Raw genomic sequence first — 21,169 nt, forward strand, 5'->3', positions numbered from 1 at the left:
TATGTTTATGCTGAATGGAGTTGGTCGGCTAGAAGAGATCTCTGGCTTACTTTGCCTCCATACAGTGAATGATTACTGAGGAACAGAAAACCATTTTTTTCATGGTGCCTGGAATTGAAGACCTTATTTTGGGTATTTTTGTGCCGCTGATTCTGAAAATACCATCTATTTTGCTCTAGGAGCTCTAGTTTTTGAGATATTCCTGATGTCATTATCTATTTTTGCTACATTTATTTCCCCGCCAGCATTTGCTTACTATTAGTAGTACATATAATAATAATAATTATGATGATCTTTATTTATGTAGCACCAACATATTCCGCAGCGCTTACAACACACAGGGAAATAAAACAAGACCACAGTTACATGAAGTAATCAATTGATGGAGACAGTAGGGGTGAGGGTCCTGCTCCAATGAGCTTACATACTACAGATAATGGGGTGATACAGAAGGTAAAGGGGCTGGAGATGTGCGTGGTATGACGGGGGGGGGGGAGTGTGGGATGTTATGAACACAGACAATGGTCAGGCCGTATAGTGGCTGCATTGGTATGACTGCAGGTGCTGGTTGATTACGGCTAGCAGGAACTGCAGTCGGTAGGACAGGGAGCATGTTATCAGGGGCGTACAGGTTTGGTTTAGGTTATATGATATACCTCCGTGAAGAGGTGCATTATGATATATATCGCCACCACTGCACATCAAACTTGGTTTGATGACACAATTTATAAAGACATTGAAGAGAAATGAAATGCGTTTTGGCTACAAATTTACAATATTTCCTGCGATGAGCATGGAGAAGCTAAAACCAGGTAAATTCAATGGACCACAAATCCAGGAACTCATGAAAGACCAGCGTTTCCTAAATTCAGTGGACAACTCTGAGGCGCGTGCGCGGTCGTTGTTTTGTAGGGTTGTAAAGCATTTCCTTGGGAACTAGAAGGCCATAAACTCCGGTGAACTTGTGGAGAATATGTTGTCTTCTGTTTCTGAACCCTTTGGTGTAACATGAGCATCACATTGCAAGACCTGCCGTCGTTTTGGATCAGTTTCCAGATTATCTTGGTGATGTTAGTAATGAACAGGGTGAACGATTTGACCAGGAAATAAGAACCATGGAAATAAGAACGGTACAGTTGACACTGGGATATGCATATAGTGGTAGACTACTGTTGAAACATCCAGCCCAAATATCCAGGAGTATCTCATCTAAGAAAATCACAAAAATGTAGTTTCATCAACATGTCTCAATAAAAAAAACTTTTGTTTTATTTGTGTTTTAGGCTTCTTGGGATTTATCTCTGTACAATACAATATGTATACATGTATATATGGACATACATCATATCTTAATAAGCAGACCTGATGGAGAAAAACTAATATCATTTTCAGAATCTATGACCGCAAAATACCCCAAAATAGTTCTAACTTCTAGCATCTCAGTCACCAAAAAAGTATGTTCCCCGTTGTTGTTATTGCTGCTGCTTGAAAGCCCTGGAGCAATGATCGGGACAAACAAGTGCCCAACAGTCACCCTTGGGTAAAAGACCCTTAGTAATCAATGTATGATACGATTGTAATCAACCTTTTATTTACAGATGAAAGAAAATGTGACGCCTATAATCAGATTTACTGCTATTGTACAATCATTGAATGAGTTCAGCACAAAATCCATTGAAGTAGGTTAAGAAGACTTTCTGCTAGGCCTTTCAATTGTCTTTATTTAGAAAATCCTACCATTAAGTTATAGTTTGCTAAGTGGTGATTGCATTCAAAAGCTCCACATCTTCAATGGTCTGGGTTTGGTGGGGGGCTGGAGGTACTAAAATTAGCCCATACCCCTTCAAAACTGGTATCATTGAGAATAAGAGACAATCTTATGATTAACATTTCTTTCATGCCTTTCTCGAATGTAATAATATTGAGACTATGTGAGACCAGGTGGCAGTGAGATGATGAAGCTCTCTGCCTGAGGATGTGATGATGGTGAACTCGCTAAAAAGTACAAGAGGGGCCTGTTACATTATTACCGTATATACCGGCGTATAAGACGACTTTTGAACCCCGAAAAATCTGCTCTGCAGTCGGGGGTCGTCTTATACGCCGGTAATTCAAAAAAAAAAAAAGTGTAAAAAAAAAAAATTCATTACTCACCTGCCCCGGCGTTCTGTCGCGCTCCGGCAGGATGTCGCTCGCTCCGGCAGGCTGTCGCTCGCTCCTCGTCCCGGCGCAGCATAGCTTTCTGAATGCGGGGCTTGAAATCCCCGCTTCCAGAAAGCTAATACACACGCCGGCAGCCATGACATCATTGAATGGCTGTGATTGGCTAAAGCGCACGTGGCTTCAGCCAATCACACTATTCAATGACATCATTGAATAGTGTGATTGGCTGAAGCCACGTGCGCCTTCAGCCAATCACAGCCATTCAATGCTGTCATGGCTGCCGGCGTGTGTATTAGCTTTCTGGAAGCGGGGATTTCAAGCCCCGCATTCAGAAAGCTATGCTGCGCCGGGACGAGGAGCGAGCGACAGCCTGCCGGAGCGAGCGACATCCTGCCGGAGCGCGACAGAACGCCGGGGCAGGTGAGTAATGAATTATTTTTTTTTTCTCCACTGAATACCGGCGTATAAGGTGACAGTTGGGGGGTCGTCTTATACGCCCCGTCGCCTTATACGCCGGTATAATATGTTATAGTCACTGATTACTGCAGAAGCGATGGTGATCCGGGGATTATTCTGATTGCCAGATTAGAGTTGAGAATGATTTTACCACTAAAATGAGGAAAATTGGCTTCTACCTTATGAGTTTTTCTATCTTCTTCTGGATTAACATTGGAGGGGTAATAGGCTGAACTAGATGGACTTATGTTTTTTTTCAGCCTTACACACTATGTTACTATAACAATTTAGTTTGATGAGTTTAATAAATAATTGCGGAGAAGCCCATTTACTTTAGAGGCCATGATGAAGGTACTGCAATGCCCTGAAAAAGACCAAACAGCATAGAAAGCACAGCTCTTGCAAAGGTTATTCAGTAGGGAATATAAGGCCCACTATAAAGATTAACCACTTTATGACCAGCCCTTTTTGTGCCTCAAAGAGTTATCTGGGCTAGTGTCAACTGATGAGTAGTTGAAATCAATGGGACAGCCACGCTGCTGCTGCACTTCTTGCCCAGGACAGGATGTCCATAACATGAGAAGGAAGTACAGTAGCAGTGCGGCTCTCCCATTGATTTAAATAGAAATGAAGTCAGTAGCTGCACTTTTTCCCCTGTCCGCTAATGACAATGTCCAGCCTGCTGGACTGAACAGAAGGCCGGACAGTCAGATCATGGACAGGGTCCTGAGTGGCGGACCCCTGTACAACAATTACTAATGACCTCTCCAGAGGAGAGGTCAGACAACCCCTTTAAGGACCAAGTGATTTTCATTGGCACATTGCAAGAGCTGTAACTTGCTAGCATAACCATATGATGGCATATTGTTTTGGGACGAGTTGCATATTTTAATGGCACAACTCTGGTGTTGTAAAACTTTTAAAACTTTTATTGGGGTGTGCGGGCAGATGGAAAAATGGCCAGAAATGTTGACATTGCTTTTGGGTTTTGTTTTTATAGTGTTCACAATCTGGTAAAAACATAACATGATAACTTTCTTCGGATCGGCACGATTACTGCAATACCAAGTTTATATAGGTGTTTTAACATTTTTTTTACTACTTCTACACAATAAAAAGACATTTTTGAAGAAAAGCAATTGGATCTGCATTACCCCATTCTAAGACTCATAACATTTTTACAGTATTTTTATGGCATTCACCATGCAAGATAAATAACAAAACATTTCCACTGTCTGGGTCATTACGAACTTCTAAAATTTGCTTTTGGTATTTTATCAATTTAAAATCGTTTTTTTTAACTGTACTTTCTTTTCTTTGAATGAAACTTCGTTGAAGTTTTTTGACACTATTTTTCCCTGAAGATGTCTTGAACATGTGATTGTTTGATTGTTAGGATAGTACACTGCATTACTTATGTAGTGCATTCTACTAAGCCTATTACAGCATCCTATCAGACTTTCCAGGAGGCGGGGTCTAATAGGCTGAGTTATATAGCAGACATGAAGGACTCTGTTAGGCTTCAGGCTGCCATGGGAACCCACTGATACCTTGTGATCTGTGGAGTGCAGATGGGTGACAGAAAGTTCTGCTTACGTGCTGCAGTTGCTATCGATTGTAGCAAGTAAAAGGTTAAACTGGCAGGATCTGAGGTCAGTCAAGCAACCTCTTTAAAAAAAATTGTATGTACAGGTTTAAAGTCTATTAATGAGGTCAGTAAAAATCCGTTATGTGGTCATGAATGGAAAACTAAGATCTTCATATGACTACTTCATTAAAAAAACTACTCTCAGCAGATTCTCTCAGTAGCAGTAAGGAGGTAGCATGGCAGTGTGTGTGTTCCCATATACTGTAGGTGATGTATGGAGTCATCTGTAGAGAGGATGAGGGCCTGTCAACCATTGTGGGAGAGGCAAGGCTTTGTTTACAGGCTGCCTGGCAAGAGCACATTCCCTGGCTTCTTTCATCAGTCTCATCACTATGTGGATATGTTGTCCTGTCTCAGGAGAGATCAAAGGCCACCCCTGACAGCACTGCCCACAGTTCACTGGTCATCTAGAACAATGCCGGTCATCTAGTCTTGTGATATATTGTAGCAGGTACTATCCAGAATCCTAAACATTCTGCACAATGAGATCAGAGCACTAAAAATGTCCTAAGGAGCTTTTTTTCTAAGGACCAAGCAAAAATTTGTAACATATTTTAAAGAAATATCAAAAAACCTTACTTTAAAGGGTTTTTCTCCCAGGAGCTGCTCTTAAGTTGTTGCTCCCCTTTCTGGTTCAAAAGTGAAGTCCCGTGTAGTAGACCCCCTCTGAGACCCTAATAGGGCAGGTGGACAAGGATGTCTTGATGAGGAAAACCCTTTAACACCATATCCTCAGTTCACAGCTCATCCAACAAGCTGGATAGTATTATAGATGTTAGAAGATCATAAGATGGCCTTCAAGGAGCTCATTATTAATAAATTAGGCTTATTTATGGCAACGCTAAAAGATCAGTAAACATGTAAACCTAAAGGCTCTCTTACACGAGTGCCTCCTGCGCAGGGACCACACAGCAGTACGCAATTCATTGAGGAACCTGTTAAATGTAATGTAAGCGTGTTCCTGCATATTACAAGCACTAAACCCACACGCATAACATGTGGTAAAAAACACTTGTGTGAGAGGGCCATAAGACAGAGATGTTACAAGTCATGGCTTGACTTTGATAACATACAGTCATACTTAAACTGTGGGTTATATGAATATACATCATATGCAAATTAGCTCTTTCCCCTCCTCATTTAAACACTCCATCATATCCCCTCTGCTTAAAAAACCAACCCTGGACCCAACTGATGCTGCCAACTACCGACCAGTCTAAAACCTCCCCTTCATCTCCAAATTATTGGAACACCTGGTCTACCCCCGCCTTACACGCTTTCTCTCTGACAACTCACTCCTCGACTCCCTCCAGTCTGGTTTCCGCTCTCTACACTCAACTGAAATTGCCCTTACAAAAGTAACAAATGACTGGATGACTGCAAAGGCGAGAGGTGACTACTCCCTACTAATCCTCCTTGACCTGTCTGCTGCATTTGACACTGTCGACCATAACCTCCTTCTCACTATGCTCCACTCTATTGGTCTAAAGGATACTGCTCTCTCCTGGTTCTCTTCCTACCTCTCTGACCGCTCTTTCAGTGTTTCCTTTGCTGGTTGGGGTACCCCAGGGCTCTGTCCTTGGCCCCCTTCTCTTCTCTATCTATACTGCCCGAATTGGACAAACCATCCACAAATTTGGACTTCAATACCATCTCTACGCTGACGACACTCAACTATACACCTCCTCTCATGAGATCTCTGGACCATTCCTCCAAAATATCACCGACTGTCTGTCCGCTGTCTCTAACACTATGTCCTCCCTTTTTCTCAAACTAAACCTCTCTAAAACTGACCTCCTTGTCTTTCCACCTTCTAACCGACCTCCCCTCAACATCTCCATTCCAGTGTCTGGCACCATCATAACCCCCCGACGGCATGCCCGATGCCTTGGGGTCACAATGGACTCTGACCTCTCCTTTACCCCCCATATCCAATCTCTGGCCCAAACATGCTACATGCACCTCAGAAATATTGCTAAAATACGTCCGTTCCTAACCACGGACACGCTAAAGACACTCGTGGTCACCCTCTTCCACTCCCGCTTGACTACTGGAACTCGTTACTCATCGGCCTCCCCCGCACTAGACTCGCTCCACTCCAATCCATATTAAATGCGGCAGCTAGGCTCATTTTTCTATACAGTCATTACTCAGACGCCTCTGCATTATGCCAGTCGCTGCATTGGCTGCTCATCCACTGCAGAACTACATTTAACCTCCTCTACCTCACTCACAAAGCTCTGCATGGCGCTGCGCCACCATACATCGCCTCCCTACTGTCAGTACACCACCCAGCCCGCTCACTCCGATCGGCTAACACACTCAGACTAAACACCCCTGTAATACGAGCCTCACATGCTCACCTACAGGACTTCACTAGAGCAGCACCCATCATCTGGAATGCTCTACCCCAAGGCATCTGGACAATTCCCGATGCACGAAATTTCAGATGTGCCTTAAAAAGGCACCTCTTCAGGAAAGCATACCAAATCTCCTGACCTAGTCCCCTGCCCCCCCACCCCCCCACCCTATGGTGGCCCACCCCGTTTGCCTTCTAATAATTGATCTGCACATGAAATTCCCAATTGCCTGTGTTCCCCATGCCTTGCTCCTCCCCCCACCCTCGGCACCTCCTGTACCTTCCCCAACCCATTTGTGTTAAACCCAATGTACCTCATATTGTAATTGTTGTATTGTTTTGCATTTATCCATGCCTGAAAGCGCTGCGGAATAAGTTGGCGCTATACAAATAAAGATTATTATTAATGATTTCCCATGGAGCATTGCCTGATAAGTCTCCTTCCACAGCTGGATCTCTTTAATATAGATAGATAGATAGATATGAGATAGATAGATAGATAGATAGATAGATATGAGATAGATAGATATGAGATAGATAGATAGATATGAGATAGATAGATATGAGATAGATAGATATGAGATAGATAGATATGAGATGGATAGATAGATAGATAGATATGAGATAGATAGATAGATAGATAGATAGATAGATAGATAGATAGATAGATAGATAGATAGATAGATAGATAGGCAGATAGATAGGCAGATAGATAGGAGATAGATAGATATGAGATAGATAGATAGATAGATAGATAGATAGATAGGCAGATAGATAGATATGAGATAGATAGATATGAGATAGATAGATAGATAGATAGGAGATAGATAGATAGATAGATATGAGATAGATAGATAGATAGATAGAAGATTGATATGAGATAGATAGAGTAAGTCTATGTATCAGAACAACCCTTCACAGAGTAGACCTAAATATAAAAACTAATGTTTATTAGGATAAATACTTAAAAACACACACATGCAGGGCACAGGTGGCACGTGGTAAAGAGAAGAAAAACTAAACATCTGTAGTGCCTTTGTTCTACGAGGGTGCAATAGTCTGTCCAGGGCCACAGTGGAATGGAATTGGTCCTGCCACGGCACTAATAGAAACACAGAGCCATATATATTTCGATAGATAGACAGACAGAAATGATAGATAGATATGTGATAGATAGATATATAGATAGAATAGATTCTTTATTGTCCAGTATTCACTAATATCATCACTGAGTTACATGTAAAACCTCAGTTTTTCCCAGCAGGACTCTGGTTCTGTCCTGTAGGATCAGGTCAGTGACATAGGACTGCTGGCCAGGGGCCCTGGTATGCAGGCAGACTGTATAATCATGGACATGGCACAATCCCCTTCACAGTCAATAGACCCTCCCTGAAAAGCCCAAGGGTCTCAGACAGGCCACTCTCCTGACGGCCTACAATCTCCAATCCTTTAGAAACCCTGGACTCTAGCCCTGGGTCTTTACAAAGTACCTTTTGGTAGAGACCAGTCTACCAGAAAAATGCAAATGCTGCATCTTCCCATAAAGAGGCAGTAAGTAGGGTCATTGTGCAGCGCAGGTTGTTGTGGTGCTTGGGAACTGCTAAGTCCCTTACAAATAACTTTCTTTATGAGGGATAATAGGCCTTGTAGTTGTCACGGCACAGTCTCCTATGAGGGTCTCGCTGCTGGGAAATGAGGTCTTGGTCAACGTGCTTTGACATAACAGACTACATGACAGCAGAGCAAACTACCTCAATATCCAAGGGCAACAGGAAATAAACCGTTTCTGATGCCGGGAATGCATGGAATAAAGCCAAGTACAGAATGTCCATTAATGTCCATTGTATAAATGTATACGGCATGAACATATACTACAGTGGTGTATTCACTCATTGGTCTCTGTCTCCTATAGAATAAATGTAATAGAAATGATGAGGATTGTAGATTACGTAGATTTTGCTCTGATCAGATCCCAGACTCACCTCTGTGCCTTTAAAAAGTATTTAATAAAAAATACTAACATTTTAAATCTTCGAGTTTGTACTTATCTTTTCTGAGAAAGTCATGTGACAACTAATATCACCGTCATTGTATCTTTTCTAGGGATTGTCACTCATCGTTCATAAACTCCTGAATGGCAAATATACCTAGTGGGATAGAGATCCATTCTCTGCTTCCATACTATTGCACAACTAAAGCAGAGGATAGCACCAGTACATACTGAATGGCCCCTTTAATATAGATCCCCATTTAAAGGGGTTGTCCCGCGCCGAAACAGTTTTTTTTTTTTTCAATAGCCCCCCCGTTCGGCGCGAGACAAACCCGATGCAGGGGTTTAAAAAAACAAAAACGCATAGTACTTACCCGAATCCCCGCGCTCCGGTGACTTCTTACTTACCTTGCGAAGATGGCCGCCGGGATCTTCACCCACGGTGGACCGCAGGTCTTCTCCCATGGTGCACCGTGGGCTCTGTGCGTTCCATTGCCGATTCCAGCCTCCTGATTGGCTGGAATCGGCACACGTGATGGGGCGGAGCTACGAGGAGCAGCTCTCCAGCACGAGCGGCCCCATTCAGAAGGGAGAAGACCGGACTGCGCAAGCGCGTCTAATCGGGAGATTAGACGCTGAAATTAGACGGCACCATGGAGACGAGGACGCCAGCAACGGAACAGGTAAGTGAATAACTTCTGTATGGCTCATAATTAATGCACAATGTACATTACAAAGTGCATTAATATGGCCATACAGAAGTGTATAACCCCACTTGCTGCCGCGGGACAACCCCTTTAATACAACATTGGACTTCCTTTGGATTTCAGAGATGCAGCAATTCATCATGGCATAGATTCCACTAGATGTTAAAATCATTCTGCAGGAGTATCGGCCCCTGCGGACAGGAAGCTTCTCTTGTAGGTTAGAAGGAGGTGTTGACATGTTCTGACCAGCTGACAGGAAGGGGTCATCAATTCATGCTTCTTCTGTCAGATTCTGACCTCCCATCAGCACGATGCAACAGAAATCTGGATTCATCTGACAGGAGATGTTTTTCCACAGCACAGTGATACAATTTTTGAGCTCTTTTGCCCACTGGAGTCTCTAATTCTGTTTCTCTTAGCATTGGCACTGGAACTGGTCATCTGCTGTTGCAGCTCATCCATGCTAAGGAATGACAAATTTTGCATCCAATCACGTTAGTTGGAGCACCAGCATTGTATTGGGCTGCAGTTTGCAGCTTGTGCAGGACCGCTTCATCAGAACGATTCTTGACATCCTACTCTAACCCCTTTTGTCTTTCACCAGATGGTTCTCCTCGATCACGTCATTCTCGATACACTCTTGACACTGTTGCACGAGAAAACCCCAAATGTTGACAGCTTTTGAAATCCTGGTCCCGGCTAATCTAATACCAATGACCAGACCTTGTTGGAAGTTGCTTCGATTGCAGGATTTTCCCAATTTAACATGGATTCACACCTAAACTGATGCACGAAAAACTTGCTTGCTTGATTTTATGCTGCACTCTGAGTTCATAGGTCTAATGTCCATACAGGGGAACTCCAATTATGTGCGGATGTTTCTAATAAAGTGGTCATTCATTCTAACTGGAGACATTGACAGAGGTATAATCTGAAAAGCATGGGCCCCAGTACAAAATTTGCACCAGGGCCCCCACCAACCATGTGCCAATTTGGTGTGTTCCTATGGTGTAGTGAAGCCTTATGTCCATCACCTAAGGTACTAGGTATATGATATGCCCCTGGATGAAATATAACTATTACTACATGGACTTGATATATAGAGGTCTCGATAGCTATGATGGCCATGTTGGTTGTCATAGATGTAGCTTTCTAACAGCCAAGTCAGGGGCTTTTATTTACTGGTGTCTTATTTTGAGGAGTAAGGACGTGAGTGAAGTCTTCATTAATGCAGACCTGCAAATTTCCCAACACGTTCGAGTCTCGAGCCGCCTGAGTCTGGGGATTTGTCTGGCCCCACTAAGCATTACACATTACACCAGGCTATCATTTAAGAATTTAGATATGTTGTAATTCGTATTTCTGAGACTGCGGTAAATGTTGAGAAATGAGAGGGTTTTAGACACCAAACTGTCTGCTGACATCACTACTATTAACCTCGTGACTGCCAGATAGGACTAGAAAACTGTTCTAAACATTCATGCTTGGAGTCTTCTACAGAGACCTCTGTTACTTAAATACATGGAGTCACTATCAAAACACACTTTGTCAAAAAAAATCAAGCACCTAGATAAAGTTGTCGTTTTACTGCAAAACTTGGCATGCAATTATGTCTCAGGCAGATATGCAAATGATTAGGCACAATGTCCACGGGTGGATTTGATTTGCCGGAGATCCGCAAATCAAGCCACCCATAGGGATGCATTAGCATCCGCAGGACAGTAAAAAGCATGCGGATGTGATTTTTTTCCTTGCATGCAAATCGCACATGCGGGAAGAAATCACAGCGTGCTCCATTTTACTGCGGATCCCACGCAGACAGTTTCCATTGAAGTCATTGGAAGCCTTTTGATCCATGGACCGCCCATAGCTGTCACTGTGGATCTGCGGGAAAGCAGGAGATTTGAAAAAAAAGCACTGCGCATTCGCCGAATGCGTCGTCTGGTGCGCCGGGACACATCGGCCGTGTTGAAGAAAGAAGATCCGGCCGAGACGGAGGAGACCCGCTGAATCCCCGTGCTCCGGTGACTTCTTACTTACCTGCTGAAGATGGCCGCCGGGATCTTCTCCCTCGGTGGACCGCAGGGCTTCTGTGCGGTCCATTGCCGATTCCAGCCTCCTGATTGGCTGGAATCGGCACGTGACGGGGCGGAGCTACACTGAGCTACACGGAGCCCCATTGAGAAAAGAAGAAGACCCGGACTGCGCAAGCGCGTCTAATTTGGCCATTAGACGCCGAAAATTAGGCGGCTCCATGGAAACGAGGACGCTAGCAACGGAGCAGGTAAGTGAAAAATTTCTTATAACTTCTGTATGGCTCATAATTAATGCACAATGTACATTACAAAGTGCATTAATATGGCCATACAGAAGTGTATAGACCCACTTGCTTTCGCGGGACAACCCCTTTAACAGAGGGCACATTTTTGTAATGTGAGAAGCTGGATGATCATATCGCCAAACTTCTAGTGACCTAAGCCATTCTGGGCAGACTGGTTTTGGGACCAGAGGATGCATGAAGGAATGCACAAAAGGCAACCAGGCTCAGAACTCCATTGGTCGACCACTAGTTGAGAGCAGTGTCTAATCGTCCTACAAGCATGAGCAGCTCCAACTGTTTCGTTGGCCACCATCGTTACAAGTCCCGGCGTCTTTCAGGTTTTTTTGCTTGGCTGAAGGGAATTTAGTCTTACAGCACCCATTACATATACTATCTTTGACACCCACCATAGCCTCAATTTTTTGTGGTGTCATAAACAATGAAACTAAACGCTACGATGTTGAACCTGGTTGTCTTCAGCAATGAATCCAGGTTTAGTTTGGGCACTGACGATGGCCATGTTCATGTCTGGGGACCTAATGGTGAGTGCCTCAACCCTGCCGCTGGTGTGTTGGTCTGGGGGGCCATCACATTCGACAAGTCGGTCACCCCTAGTAGTGGTATGAGGAACAATGACAGCTCAGCGATATGTTCAGGACATCCTGCAGCCACATGTGTTCCTCTCATGGTGGCTTCCAGCAGAATAATGCTCGGCCGCACATACAAAGGGGTCACAAGAATATCTCTACAACATCGCTACACTTCTATGGCTGCCCGGTCACCAGATTTTTTGCCAATAGAACATTTATGGGACCATTTAGGACACCAACTTTGACAACCTACAAGTTTGCACGATCTAGAGGCTCAGTTACACCAAATATGGACCGATATGCTGCATGCATAACATATGTAACCTGTATACCTCCATGCTTGCTTGTATGACATCTTGCATCCATGCTAGAGGCGGCCCAACAGGGTACTAAAGCCTCCATGCCCACCTGTATCACATCTTATATCCAAGCTAAAGGCAGCCCAACAGGGTACTAGAGCCTCCATGCCCACCTGTATCACATCTTATATCCAAGCTAAAGACAGCCCAACAGGGTACTAGAGCCTCCCTTCAAGGGGTCAGTTTTCCACAATAAATTCTCCTTTTGCTCTGATATTGTCATCACTTACTGATATCAATGCTAAAATCACACAGAGAAAGTTTCATTCCATCCAGTAAACTTCTTCTAGGTGCTGGATATTTTTTTACAACGCGTTTAGTATGAATCTGCAGTAAATCTTCATTCATTATTTCAGATTGTAGATTTTCATTTGGAATACAAAAAAGTTTAAAAGTTCTATCCCAAAGAGATGGTCCTGGGCTGAGACTGGTGACCAGCATGTTATTTGAGGCCATGACCGGACGAGCATCAAAAGCTCCACAATGACAGTTCAGGCAGGGGGTCCACTACTAAGCACGCTACATGTGAGGGGCCGAAGTGGGGCTTATAGTCTCTCAGGCACTGCTCAGTCAACCCCTGGAGCCATCACAGATGCAGCTATCACTATCCTTACTTTCTGGCAGTTGGCATGAACGGAAAAGTTGATAACTTATTGCAAAACTTTGTGGAATATTTCTGAAGACAGAGCTGGAGATCCTGATAGTGGAACCCCTAAATGCAAAGCTACAATGAGGCTTTCATCCCTGAGGGCTTAATCACACATCTGTATTTTTTCTCGTGTGCAGTCAGTGTTTGCAGCAGGCTACACAAAGAGTATATGGAGCCATTAACTTCCAGGGGCTTTTTCATACATGCAACTTTTTTAGTGTAAACATATTCTGCCTTGTCCTATTTTTGTCTGTATCATGAATGAGTGCAGGACATGTAATGTATCAGGACATGCAATGTATCAGGACATGTAATGTATCATGACATGCAATGTATCAGGACATGTAATGTATCAGGACATGTAATGTATCAGGACATGTAATGTTCACTGTTCCCGCGGCTCGGACAGCAATGGCTTTTGTTGTGTTAAGATGAGATACAGTAAATCATTGCAACAAATTATAAGAGTTGGGTTAAACTTTGCTACATTTGTATACAACAGAGTGCAGGCGAAAAAGGTTGCAGCATTGCAAGAGTTTCCTGGTATTTGTAATTATGCATCCGTGATAAAGTGTGACATTTTGGTAGAATAGTCTGTCTTTTTCAAGGAAAATATGAACCGTACATCTTTATGTACCCCTCCCCCACTAGTCATTAAATAATTGGTTAAAATACCAGTATGCATAATCATTGATAATTCATCATAGTGATGATAAATTCACAATCACAAAAGTGTGACTTCCTTCTAAATATAATCAGATATGCAGTCTCTATATACACACAAGAATGATCTCATTCACTCACAGCAAGCAGAGATCTTCCTCTCTATTTGGGATTATGTTGCTTTTTTTCTCGTTAAGTCAACTCTGCTTGCTGCAAGGGAGTAGGAGGAGAAAAATGTGCCATAAAGAGTTGCCTAAAGGTGATATACCAGGATAGGGGATAACTTGCTGACCGGTGGGGATCTCACCGCTGAGACGCCACTAATCCTGAACATGGGGGTCCTGTGTCCTCTTTCCTCCTCACTGAGGACTTACTGTACCTGCCGTAGTGAGGAGGAGTGCTAAGCTCGCTGTCACTCCATTCATTTTCATTGGGACTGCTGAAAACAGCCAAGCTCAAGAACCACTGAAAATATGACATTGTGCGGGGAGAAATGACCCGCAGGGACGAGTTGTGGGAGACATGAGACCCCTGATCTCAAGATCGGAGATAACTTGTGGATAACTTGTGATCCTGGTACAACCCCTTTAACAACGAGTTCTGTGTTCCATTTAAGTCCAAGGAATATTTTGTAGACCTCCTTCCTAATGAGAAGAATCTGACTGAGGACCCATCTACATGTAGTCCCACAAGCAAACAAGCAACGACCCCAACAAACTTTCCATGAACAACAAGGGTGCCTTCAGACAGGACTGAATATTGTGCTCCAAATTTTGCACCCAAATTCTCAGGTCTAAAAGCCCATTTCGGAGTGCATTTCTACACAGCAGAATATTCCGTAGCGTCGTGTGGAATACTCCATTCCGTATGAAAGCGCCCTAGGACATAATTCACAGTTGGCCCAATGCATCTCACAACTAGCCCAAAGCTGATCAACCATTTTATACCCTCAAGACGATGATGCAGTCCAGAGGTTGGACTTCCACTGGAAATTGCATAAATGGTAATTCCATAATATACTCTGATGATGGGGCAGTTGATGGGAATCTAATTTCTCCACTACTGTCCCTACAGAGAATATAGCACAACATTCTGTATTCTGCTGATGGTAACTGGGCGACTGATGATTGATGTCCATGCATTGTTCTGCTCTACTATCATATTGTTCCTGCTTTATTAGGGAATTGCTTTCTATGCAATTTCCAGGTCCAGAAGTTGTCTGCGCAGAGCAGAATGTGAATCAGTGCCTCGCTGCAGGGTGAACATCCAGGGATAGAATCTGAGCACATTCCCATTTGTTTCTCCTACCTGAAAACTCAGATGAAGTCGCTGCCAGGTTGCCTAAAGCCACAATGTAAAATATTCCCAACGCACCAATGTGAGCAGCAGCGCAGAATCCCATCCTGAGAAGTCCAGCAATATCCAACAGTTCCTTAGAGTAATCCTTCCCTCCTGGAAGACAGTGCAGCCTCACACTGTGCTAGTCCCATTGCTTGGGGCAGAGGAACATTCAATATCCTCCCTTTCCAGGCAATGAATGGATCAGACAGGGAGAAGGCTGAAACTGTAGCAGGCTCCCATCTACCTGTAGACTCAGGCACTCCCCTGGGTCCTAGCTCCTGCTGCTTACACTTTCACAGGGATGCTACTGCTAAGGGGGCATATATTTTACAGTCTGTTACCTTTTTGCGTATTGTTCCATCATGGCCGGTCATGGTACGACAATGGGGTTTCCTTTTTCTTTTTCACTTTTTCAAGAATTAGCAAGTTGGTGATCGCAAAAGGCCAGATCTGCAGTGTTTTGTGCAAAATACTTGGACAGATTTATTATTGATGTTGTAGTGTAATTCTGGTGTACGTCGCATCTTTTGTTTGGTGCAAATCCATTTAGACAGATTTAATAGTGATTTACGCAAAGAAAGAAAATATGTTCCATCTCTCACTTCTCTTTTCAAAAGTCTCTAGAAAAGGAGGCGATTTTGAGTGGAATGAGGTTTTTAGAGAAATTTACGATATGCAACTTTTTAAAAAGTTGTACAATCTGTCGCCATCTCACTCCAGTGGGTGGGGATGTACAAAGTGACTCCTCATCTCTAGACATATTTAAAGATTTATTAACATCATGTGATATTTGATGAATATGTTACATGTTTAAACTGGAGAAAAGCAGAAAAGCTTGTAGGAAACTGACATCAAAAATGTAGTCGTTAGGGGGCAACATTATTACCTGTTATGGGGACCCATTATATGAGTCGGTAAGAGGGCGCTCTGGGAGCACTCTATTATTTGCTAAGGGCCACTGGGGGCATATTGTTACTTTTTAGGTGAGCATGCCCTAATGCATTTTATAATGTTTTCGCCCCCGTTCACATGAGTGTGCGCGTATTTGCGCGTCTGATTGCTGCACATTTGCGGAATGAACTATACTGTTTTTGCCCGTGCATCAGCATATTTTAATGTACTTTATGCGCCTGCAGGAAAGGTTCATTTGTGCGCGGCAAACAAAGACGCACCAATTGAAACGGCTAATTAGTCTAATGAGTTCCAGATCTGATCTTTTTCCTGCACAATTACGCAGCGTTTCGCGCATTTCCTAGCGTATCTTTAGTGACTTCTATGGGGACTTTTGATGTGCAAATGAACAGGAAGACAGCGTGCTGTGGGTTTTTGCGCAACCCAAATGCGCAGAAAAAATATGTGCATGTAAATGAAGCCATTAAAATAAATGGGCTCTATTCTGTGTATTGCGGGCGCATATATGCCCATATGGAGCCAACCTTAAAGGCGAACATTTTACTATTTGTTAAGGGACATCTCAAGGCACTGTATCACACAACCAGGAATATTGTATGACCTGTTAAGGGGCATGCAAGGGTCATATTATGACTTGTTAAGATGGTACTTACTTGTTAAAGGGGCACTCAGGTATCATACTGTTACATTTTATAACTTAAGGCGGCACTCAGAGGCATTTTATTATTTGTTAACGGGGAACTCAGGTACAGTATTAGTGCTAAGTAGGCGTATCTTATGACTTGTTAAGGAGCCATGCAAAGGGACATTGTATTACTTGTCAAGGCGGCACAAAGATGGCATATTACTTTTTAAAGGGGCACTTGGGCTGATTATTACCTTCATAAAGGCACATGGGACATTGTGACTTTCAGGGGGCATTATTACTGTCTAGGAGGCAAAAAGAAAAAACAGAGGATTATAGGAAGCAAACGGGAAATTGTTTTTTTATGGGGCAGACTGGGGGCAATTTTACCATCTAGAGAGACAAGAGGCATTAATACTTTGTAAGGGGCACTATATTGGAGATTATTTCTATATGGCAGCACACAATGGGCATTATTACTCTGTGGGTGCACAAAGGGGGCACTAAAGTGAGCACTATTACTGTTTGGGGTACAAAGGATGGCACTTTTACCATGTACACTATTAACATCTGAGGCACAATAATGGGCACTACTTGTTTGATACTTTTATTTTTAGGGGCACTACTGGGAATAGCAGTAGATTGCGGAGTTTAAGTAAGGGTCAAAAAGGATGGAGGGTGCTGGGAAAGTGAGTAGCCAAGGATATCTGTGTTGCACACTTTGCAGAGACAAGTTGTGACTAGAAGATATCTTCATGGAGATCTGGGCCAAATGGAAAAGATAGGGAAAATAAGCAACTCCAATCAAAAAAGACATTACCTCTGATCATTGGATATAATGGATATAGTGGCACTGTAATTACTTATATGGTGGTTATAGTGGTTTACATTCAGCATCAATAAGATGGTATTGTTCAGTCACTATGTGGTGGTGGTTGTATAATAGTATTAGTAATATTGCTTTCTGTACAGTGGTTTTAATTCAGTACTGCTATGGTGATACTATGTAGTATTTAATGGTAGTGGTCATAGACTATCAGCATTATTTCAGCCTTTATAGGGGTATTATTGGCCTTTGTACAGTGTATTTTGTTAAGTATCAGTGTGTAGATAATTTATTACTGTTGGTGACATTTGTTCCTGGTGTAGCTGTACATGAACTATATATGTATGGGGGCAATGACATATGCCTTGGGGCTTATACCCCTGACGTCTTAAGACCCTAGAAATGCCCTGCCTATGCCCAAATTTACTTAAAGCGACCCTCCCGTCCTGGACAAACAAAGATGGCTGGAGCGCTTCTCTGACTACCTGAGGCACACTGTGCATAGCATACATCAGTAGTCTGAGACACTACATGCTAACCTGACTTGTCAGTACGACTCACATGGACAGCACTGGCCAATCAAAGCAGCCTGTAGTGTTTTAGACTAATGATGCACACTAATTCACAGTGTGCATCAGGCAGTCATAGAAGCAGTGCGGCCATCTTTGTCCTGGACTGAAGGATCACTTTAATGCACCAGCTTGAACATTTAGTGCAGAGTAGTAAGAGTTAACTGACCTCCCTGGCGGTCGTATGCATATATGTATGTAGACACTTAGATAGTTCCCCACTTCACTCATCAGTGATCTGGACAGTCTTCCACTTGTACATGAATAGTTGAATTACGATCTTCCCCCATTTCACTTCTGCAAATTCTCATTTGAAAGTGGTCCAACTGGGGTGGATGGAGTTAATTAACCAAAACAGAAAAAAAAATCTTGTTTTCCAATATATGTGGTTATATATTTTTTTAAATCAGATTTTTAAAATTGGCACCAAATACATCAATTTTTAACAGTTTCAAAATGAAAAATAGCTGCAGTAAGGGTGAACACCCACCTGCATTTTTTGTGTGCGCGTTTTTTTACGCGATATCGCTGCATTTTTTTAACGCGATTGTCAATGGGACTTTCTAATGTTAAAAACACAACGCACAAAGGTAGCACAGCAGCAACTTGCGATGCGTTTGTAACATTAGAAAGTCCCATTGACAATAGAGTTAAAAAACGCAGCAATATCGCGTGAAAAAAACGCGCAAGAAAAGCGCAAGTGGTTATTCACCCTAATAAAGATGGAGACCGGCCTATAATTAAAAAACCTTTGATAAACTGATTGGGACAGAGTTCATGGCAGCAGATGGGCAGAAGCAAAAAAGTTATGTAAATTCCTCCAGGTCTACATATTACCCCGTGACCCCGGCAACAAAGCCTGGGCTGTGCAGTCGAAACATCTTTTATACCAATGAAAAATATAGTGCCATCCATGTGGATGTGAACCTTTATTATTGCACCTAATTGTGCTGTTCATACTTCTTCTTGTTTGGACTGCTGTTTGGGGGACTGGATCCAACCCCGTTTTTTGAACCTGCACACGTTTTTGCCATATTGGCATACCCTGCCTGAAATTAGGTGCTGCTGTGGAACCCTTTATCTATATTGTGACCCCGGCAACAGATGAAGGTGAAAGCAGAAAAAGGAAGAAAGGACTGGATAGGTAAAAAATATTGTGCAAAAAATGCACAACGGCCAAGGATCTGGCATCTGAGAGGGCTTCACAGGCTCAAGCAGTGGTGATGCTAAGCATCTTGGGTTGTCCACTTTAGACAAACCTTTTATGCTGGAAGGATCCTTTGACAATAAGCTGATCTCAGAATGTCCCAGTGCTGGGACCGCTAACAATCAGCTGTAATCTGTGGGAGAACCTGCCAGCAAGTGTTCCATTTCCCTGCAGCGCTTCCACAAGTTAAGTATTGACACAGTGCGTATTAAAATCAATGGTCTTGCTAGGTCCTTCAGAGCAAAATATGCTCTTTACAGCCATTCTCTACTCTGGGTAAGGGCTTCTACCCACTAACATTTTTTTAATGCTGCGATATCGCTGTTTTTTTTAAATGGGACATTCTAATGTTAAAATCGCATCGCACAAAAATCACAAGTTTGTGGTGGTGTGACTTTTGTGCGATGCTATTTTAACATAAGAAAGTCCCATTGAAAAAACCAAAGTACCAAACAAGTGGTGCCCATTATTGTGCCTCAGATGTTAATAGTGTACCACGTGGTAAAAGTGCCATCCTTTGTACCCCAAACAGTAATAGTGCTCACTTTAGTGCCCCCTTTGTACACCCACAGAGTATTAAGGCCCATTGTGTGCTGCCATATAGTAATAATCTCCAATATAGTGCCCCTTACAAAGTATTAATGCCTCTTGTCTCTCTAGACGGTAAAATTGCCCCCAGTCTGCCTCATAAAAAAGAAATAATTCCCGATTTGCTTCCTACAGTCCTCTGTTTTTGCTTTTTGCCTTCTAGACAGTAATAATGCCCTCTGAAAGTAACAATGTCCTCTGTGTCTTTATGAAGGTAATTATCACCTCAAGTGCCCCTTTAAAAAGTAACAATATGCCATCTTTGTGCCCCCTTGACAAGTAATAAAATGTCTCTTGCATGCCTTGGTGTTGAAAATCGGAAACGAGAATGCTCATAGCCTCCATCTGCCTCGCTCCGTATCCCATCAGCTTCACCACATCGGCCTGCGCAGATAGGTTACAGGACTGAATACCCCAGTTCCCATGTAAGGACCATATTACACAGAATGAACTGTCGGGCGCAGATATCTGGCAGGTCTTTCCAGTGATAATCTTTTTTGTGCTATCAAAGTTTCATCTGGGCACATCATTATTGTCAGACTTGGAAACCTATTTTTACAATAAGCTAATATCGATAATAACAGAAGTGTTTTGGATAGACGTTGACCAACATTTACTAATAATAGTGTATTTCACCCCAAAGTGCAGTGAGTAGTAGATGAACATTGTGCCAAGTTTATTAAAAGGTGCATGGCTTCTTCAGAATTTGGTGGATTTTGAAATCTGTAAAAGGGGAAAAATTCTTTCTACATGAGCGGATAAAGGTTTAGGATATAACTTTGGTCCAGGTAGGTGTCAATTTATGCCAAAAAACTGGCTCAAACACATTGATCAATGTAACTACAAGCACATCTGGTTCTCACATTGCAGAGAATACAGTATGCAGATGCAAAGACAGGGGCATAAATAATAAGAGGTGTAGAAGTGTGGGAGGGTGAGGGCTGTAGGCTTGGCTGTTGGGTCTTCCCCTTCAGCCAGAGAGACCGGTATTTTGGTATCTGGCGCAGTGGGTCACTTTGGTTCTGGAATCGGGAGGAATAGGCCTAACCTTTTTAGTGTGCTTATGGTCCCCTGGTTCACATACTCTGGCCGGGGCGCCAATAAGGACTCATGACCAGGGTCCATCCAGAACGGTTCAGATGCAGGCCGGGTATGAAATTAAGTCCTGCTCATTGCAACAGCGTGGAGACTCCCAGG

At 43.0% G+C, this 21,169-nt stretch overlaps 1 protein-coding gene across 1 annotated transcript in view; it reads right to left on the bottom strand.

Annotated features, from left to right (window-relative positions):
• The window catches only part of EVA1A (eva-1 homolog A, regulator of programmed cell death), an 814,688-nt gene extending 799,382 nt beyond the window's left edge, over positions 1-15,306 (bottom strand). The window contains exon 1 of the mRNA XM_066594304.1: positions 15,213-15,306. Coding sequence (XP_066450401.1) covers positions 15,213-15,306 — 94 coding nt within the window. The remainder of the gene's footprint in view (positions 1-15,212) is intronic.
• Between the last annotated feature and the right edge of the window lie 5,863 nt (positions 15,307-21,169).

Source organism: Eleutherodactylus coqui, chromosome 1 (assembly GCF_035609145.1).
Source record: "Eleutherodactylus coqui strain aEleCoq1 chromosome 1, aEleCoq1.hap1, whole genome shotgun sequence".
Lineage (NCBI taxonomy): Eukaryota > Metazoa > Chordata > Amphibia > Anura > Eleutherodactylidae > Eleutherodactylus > Eleutherodactylus coqui.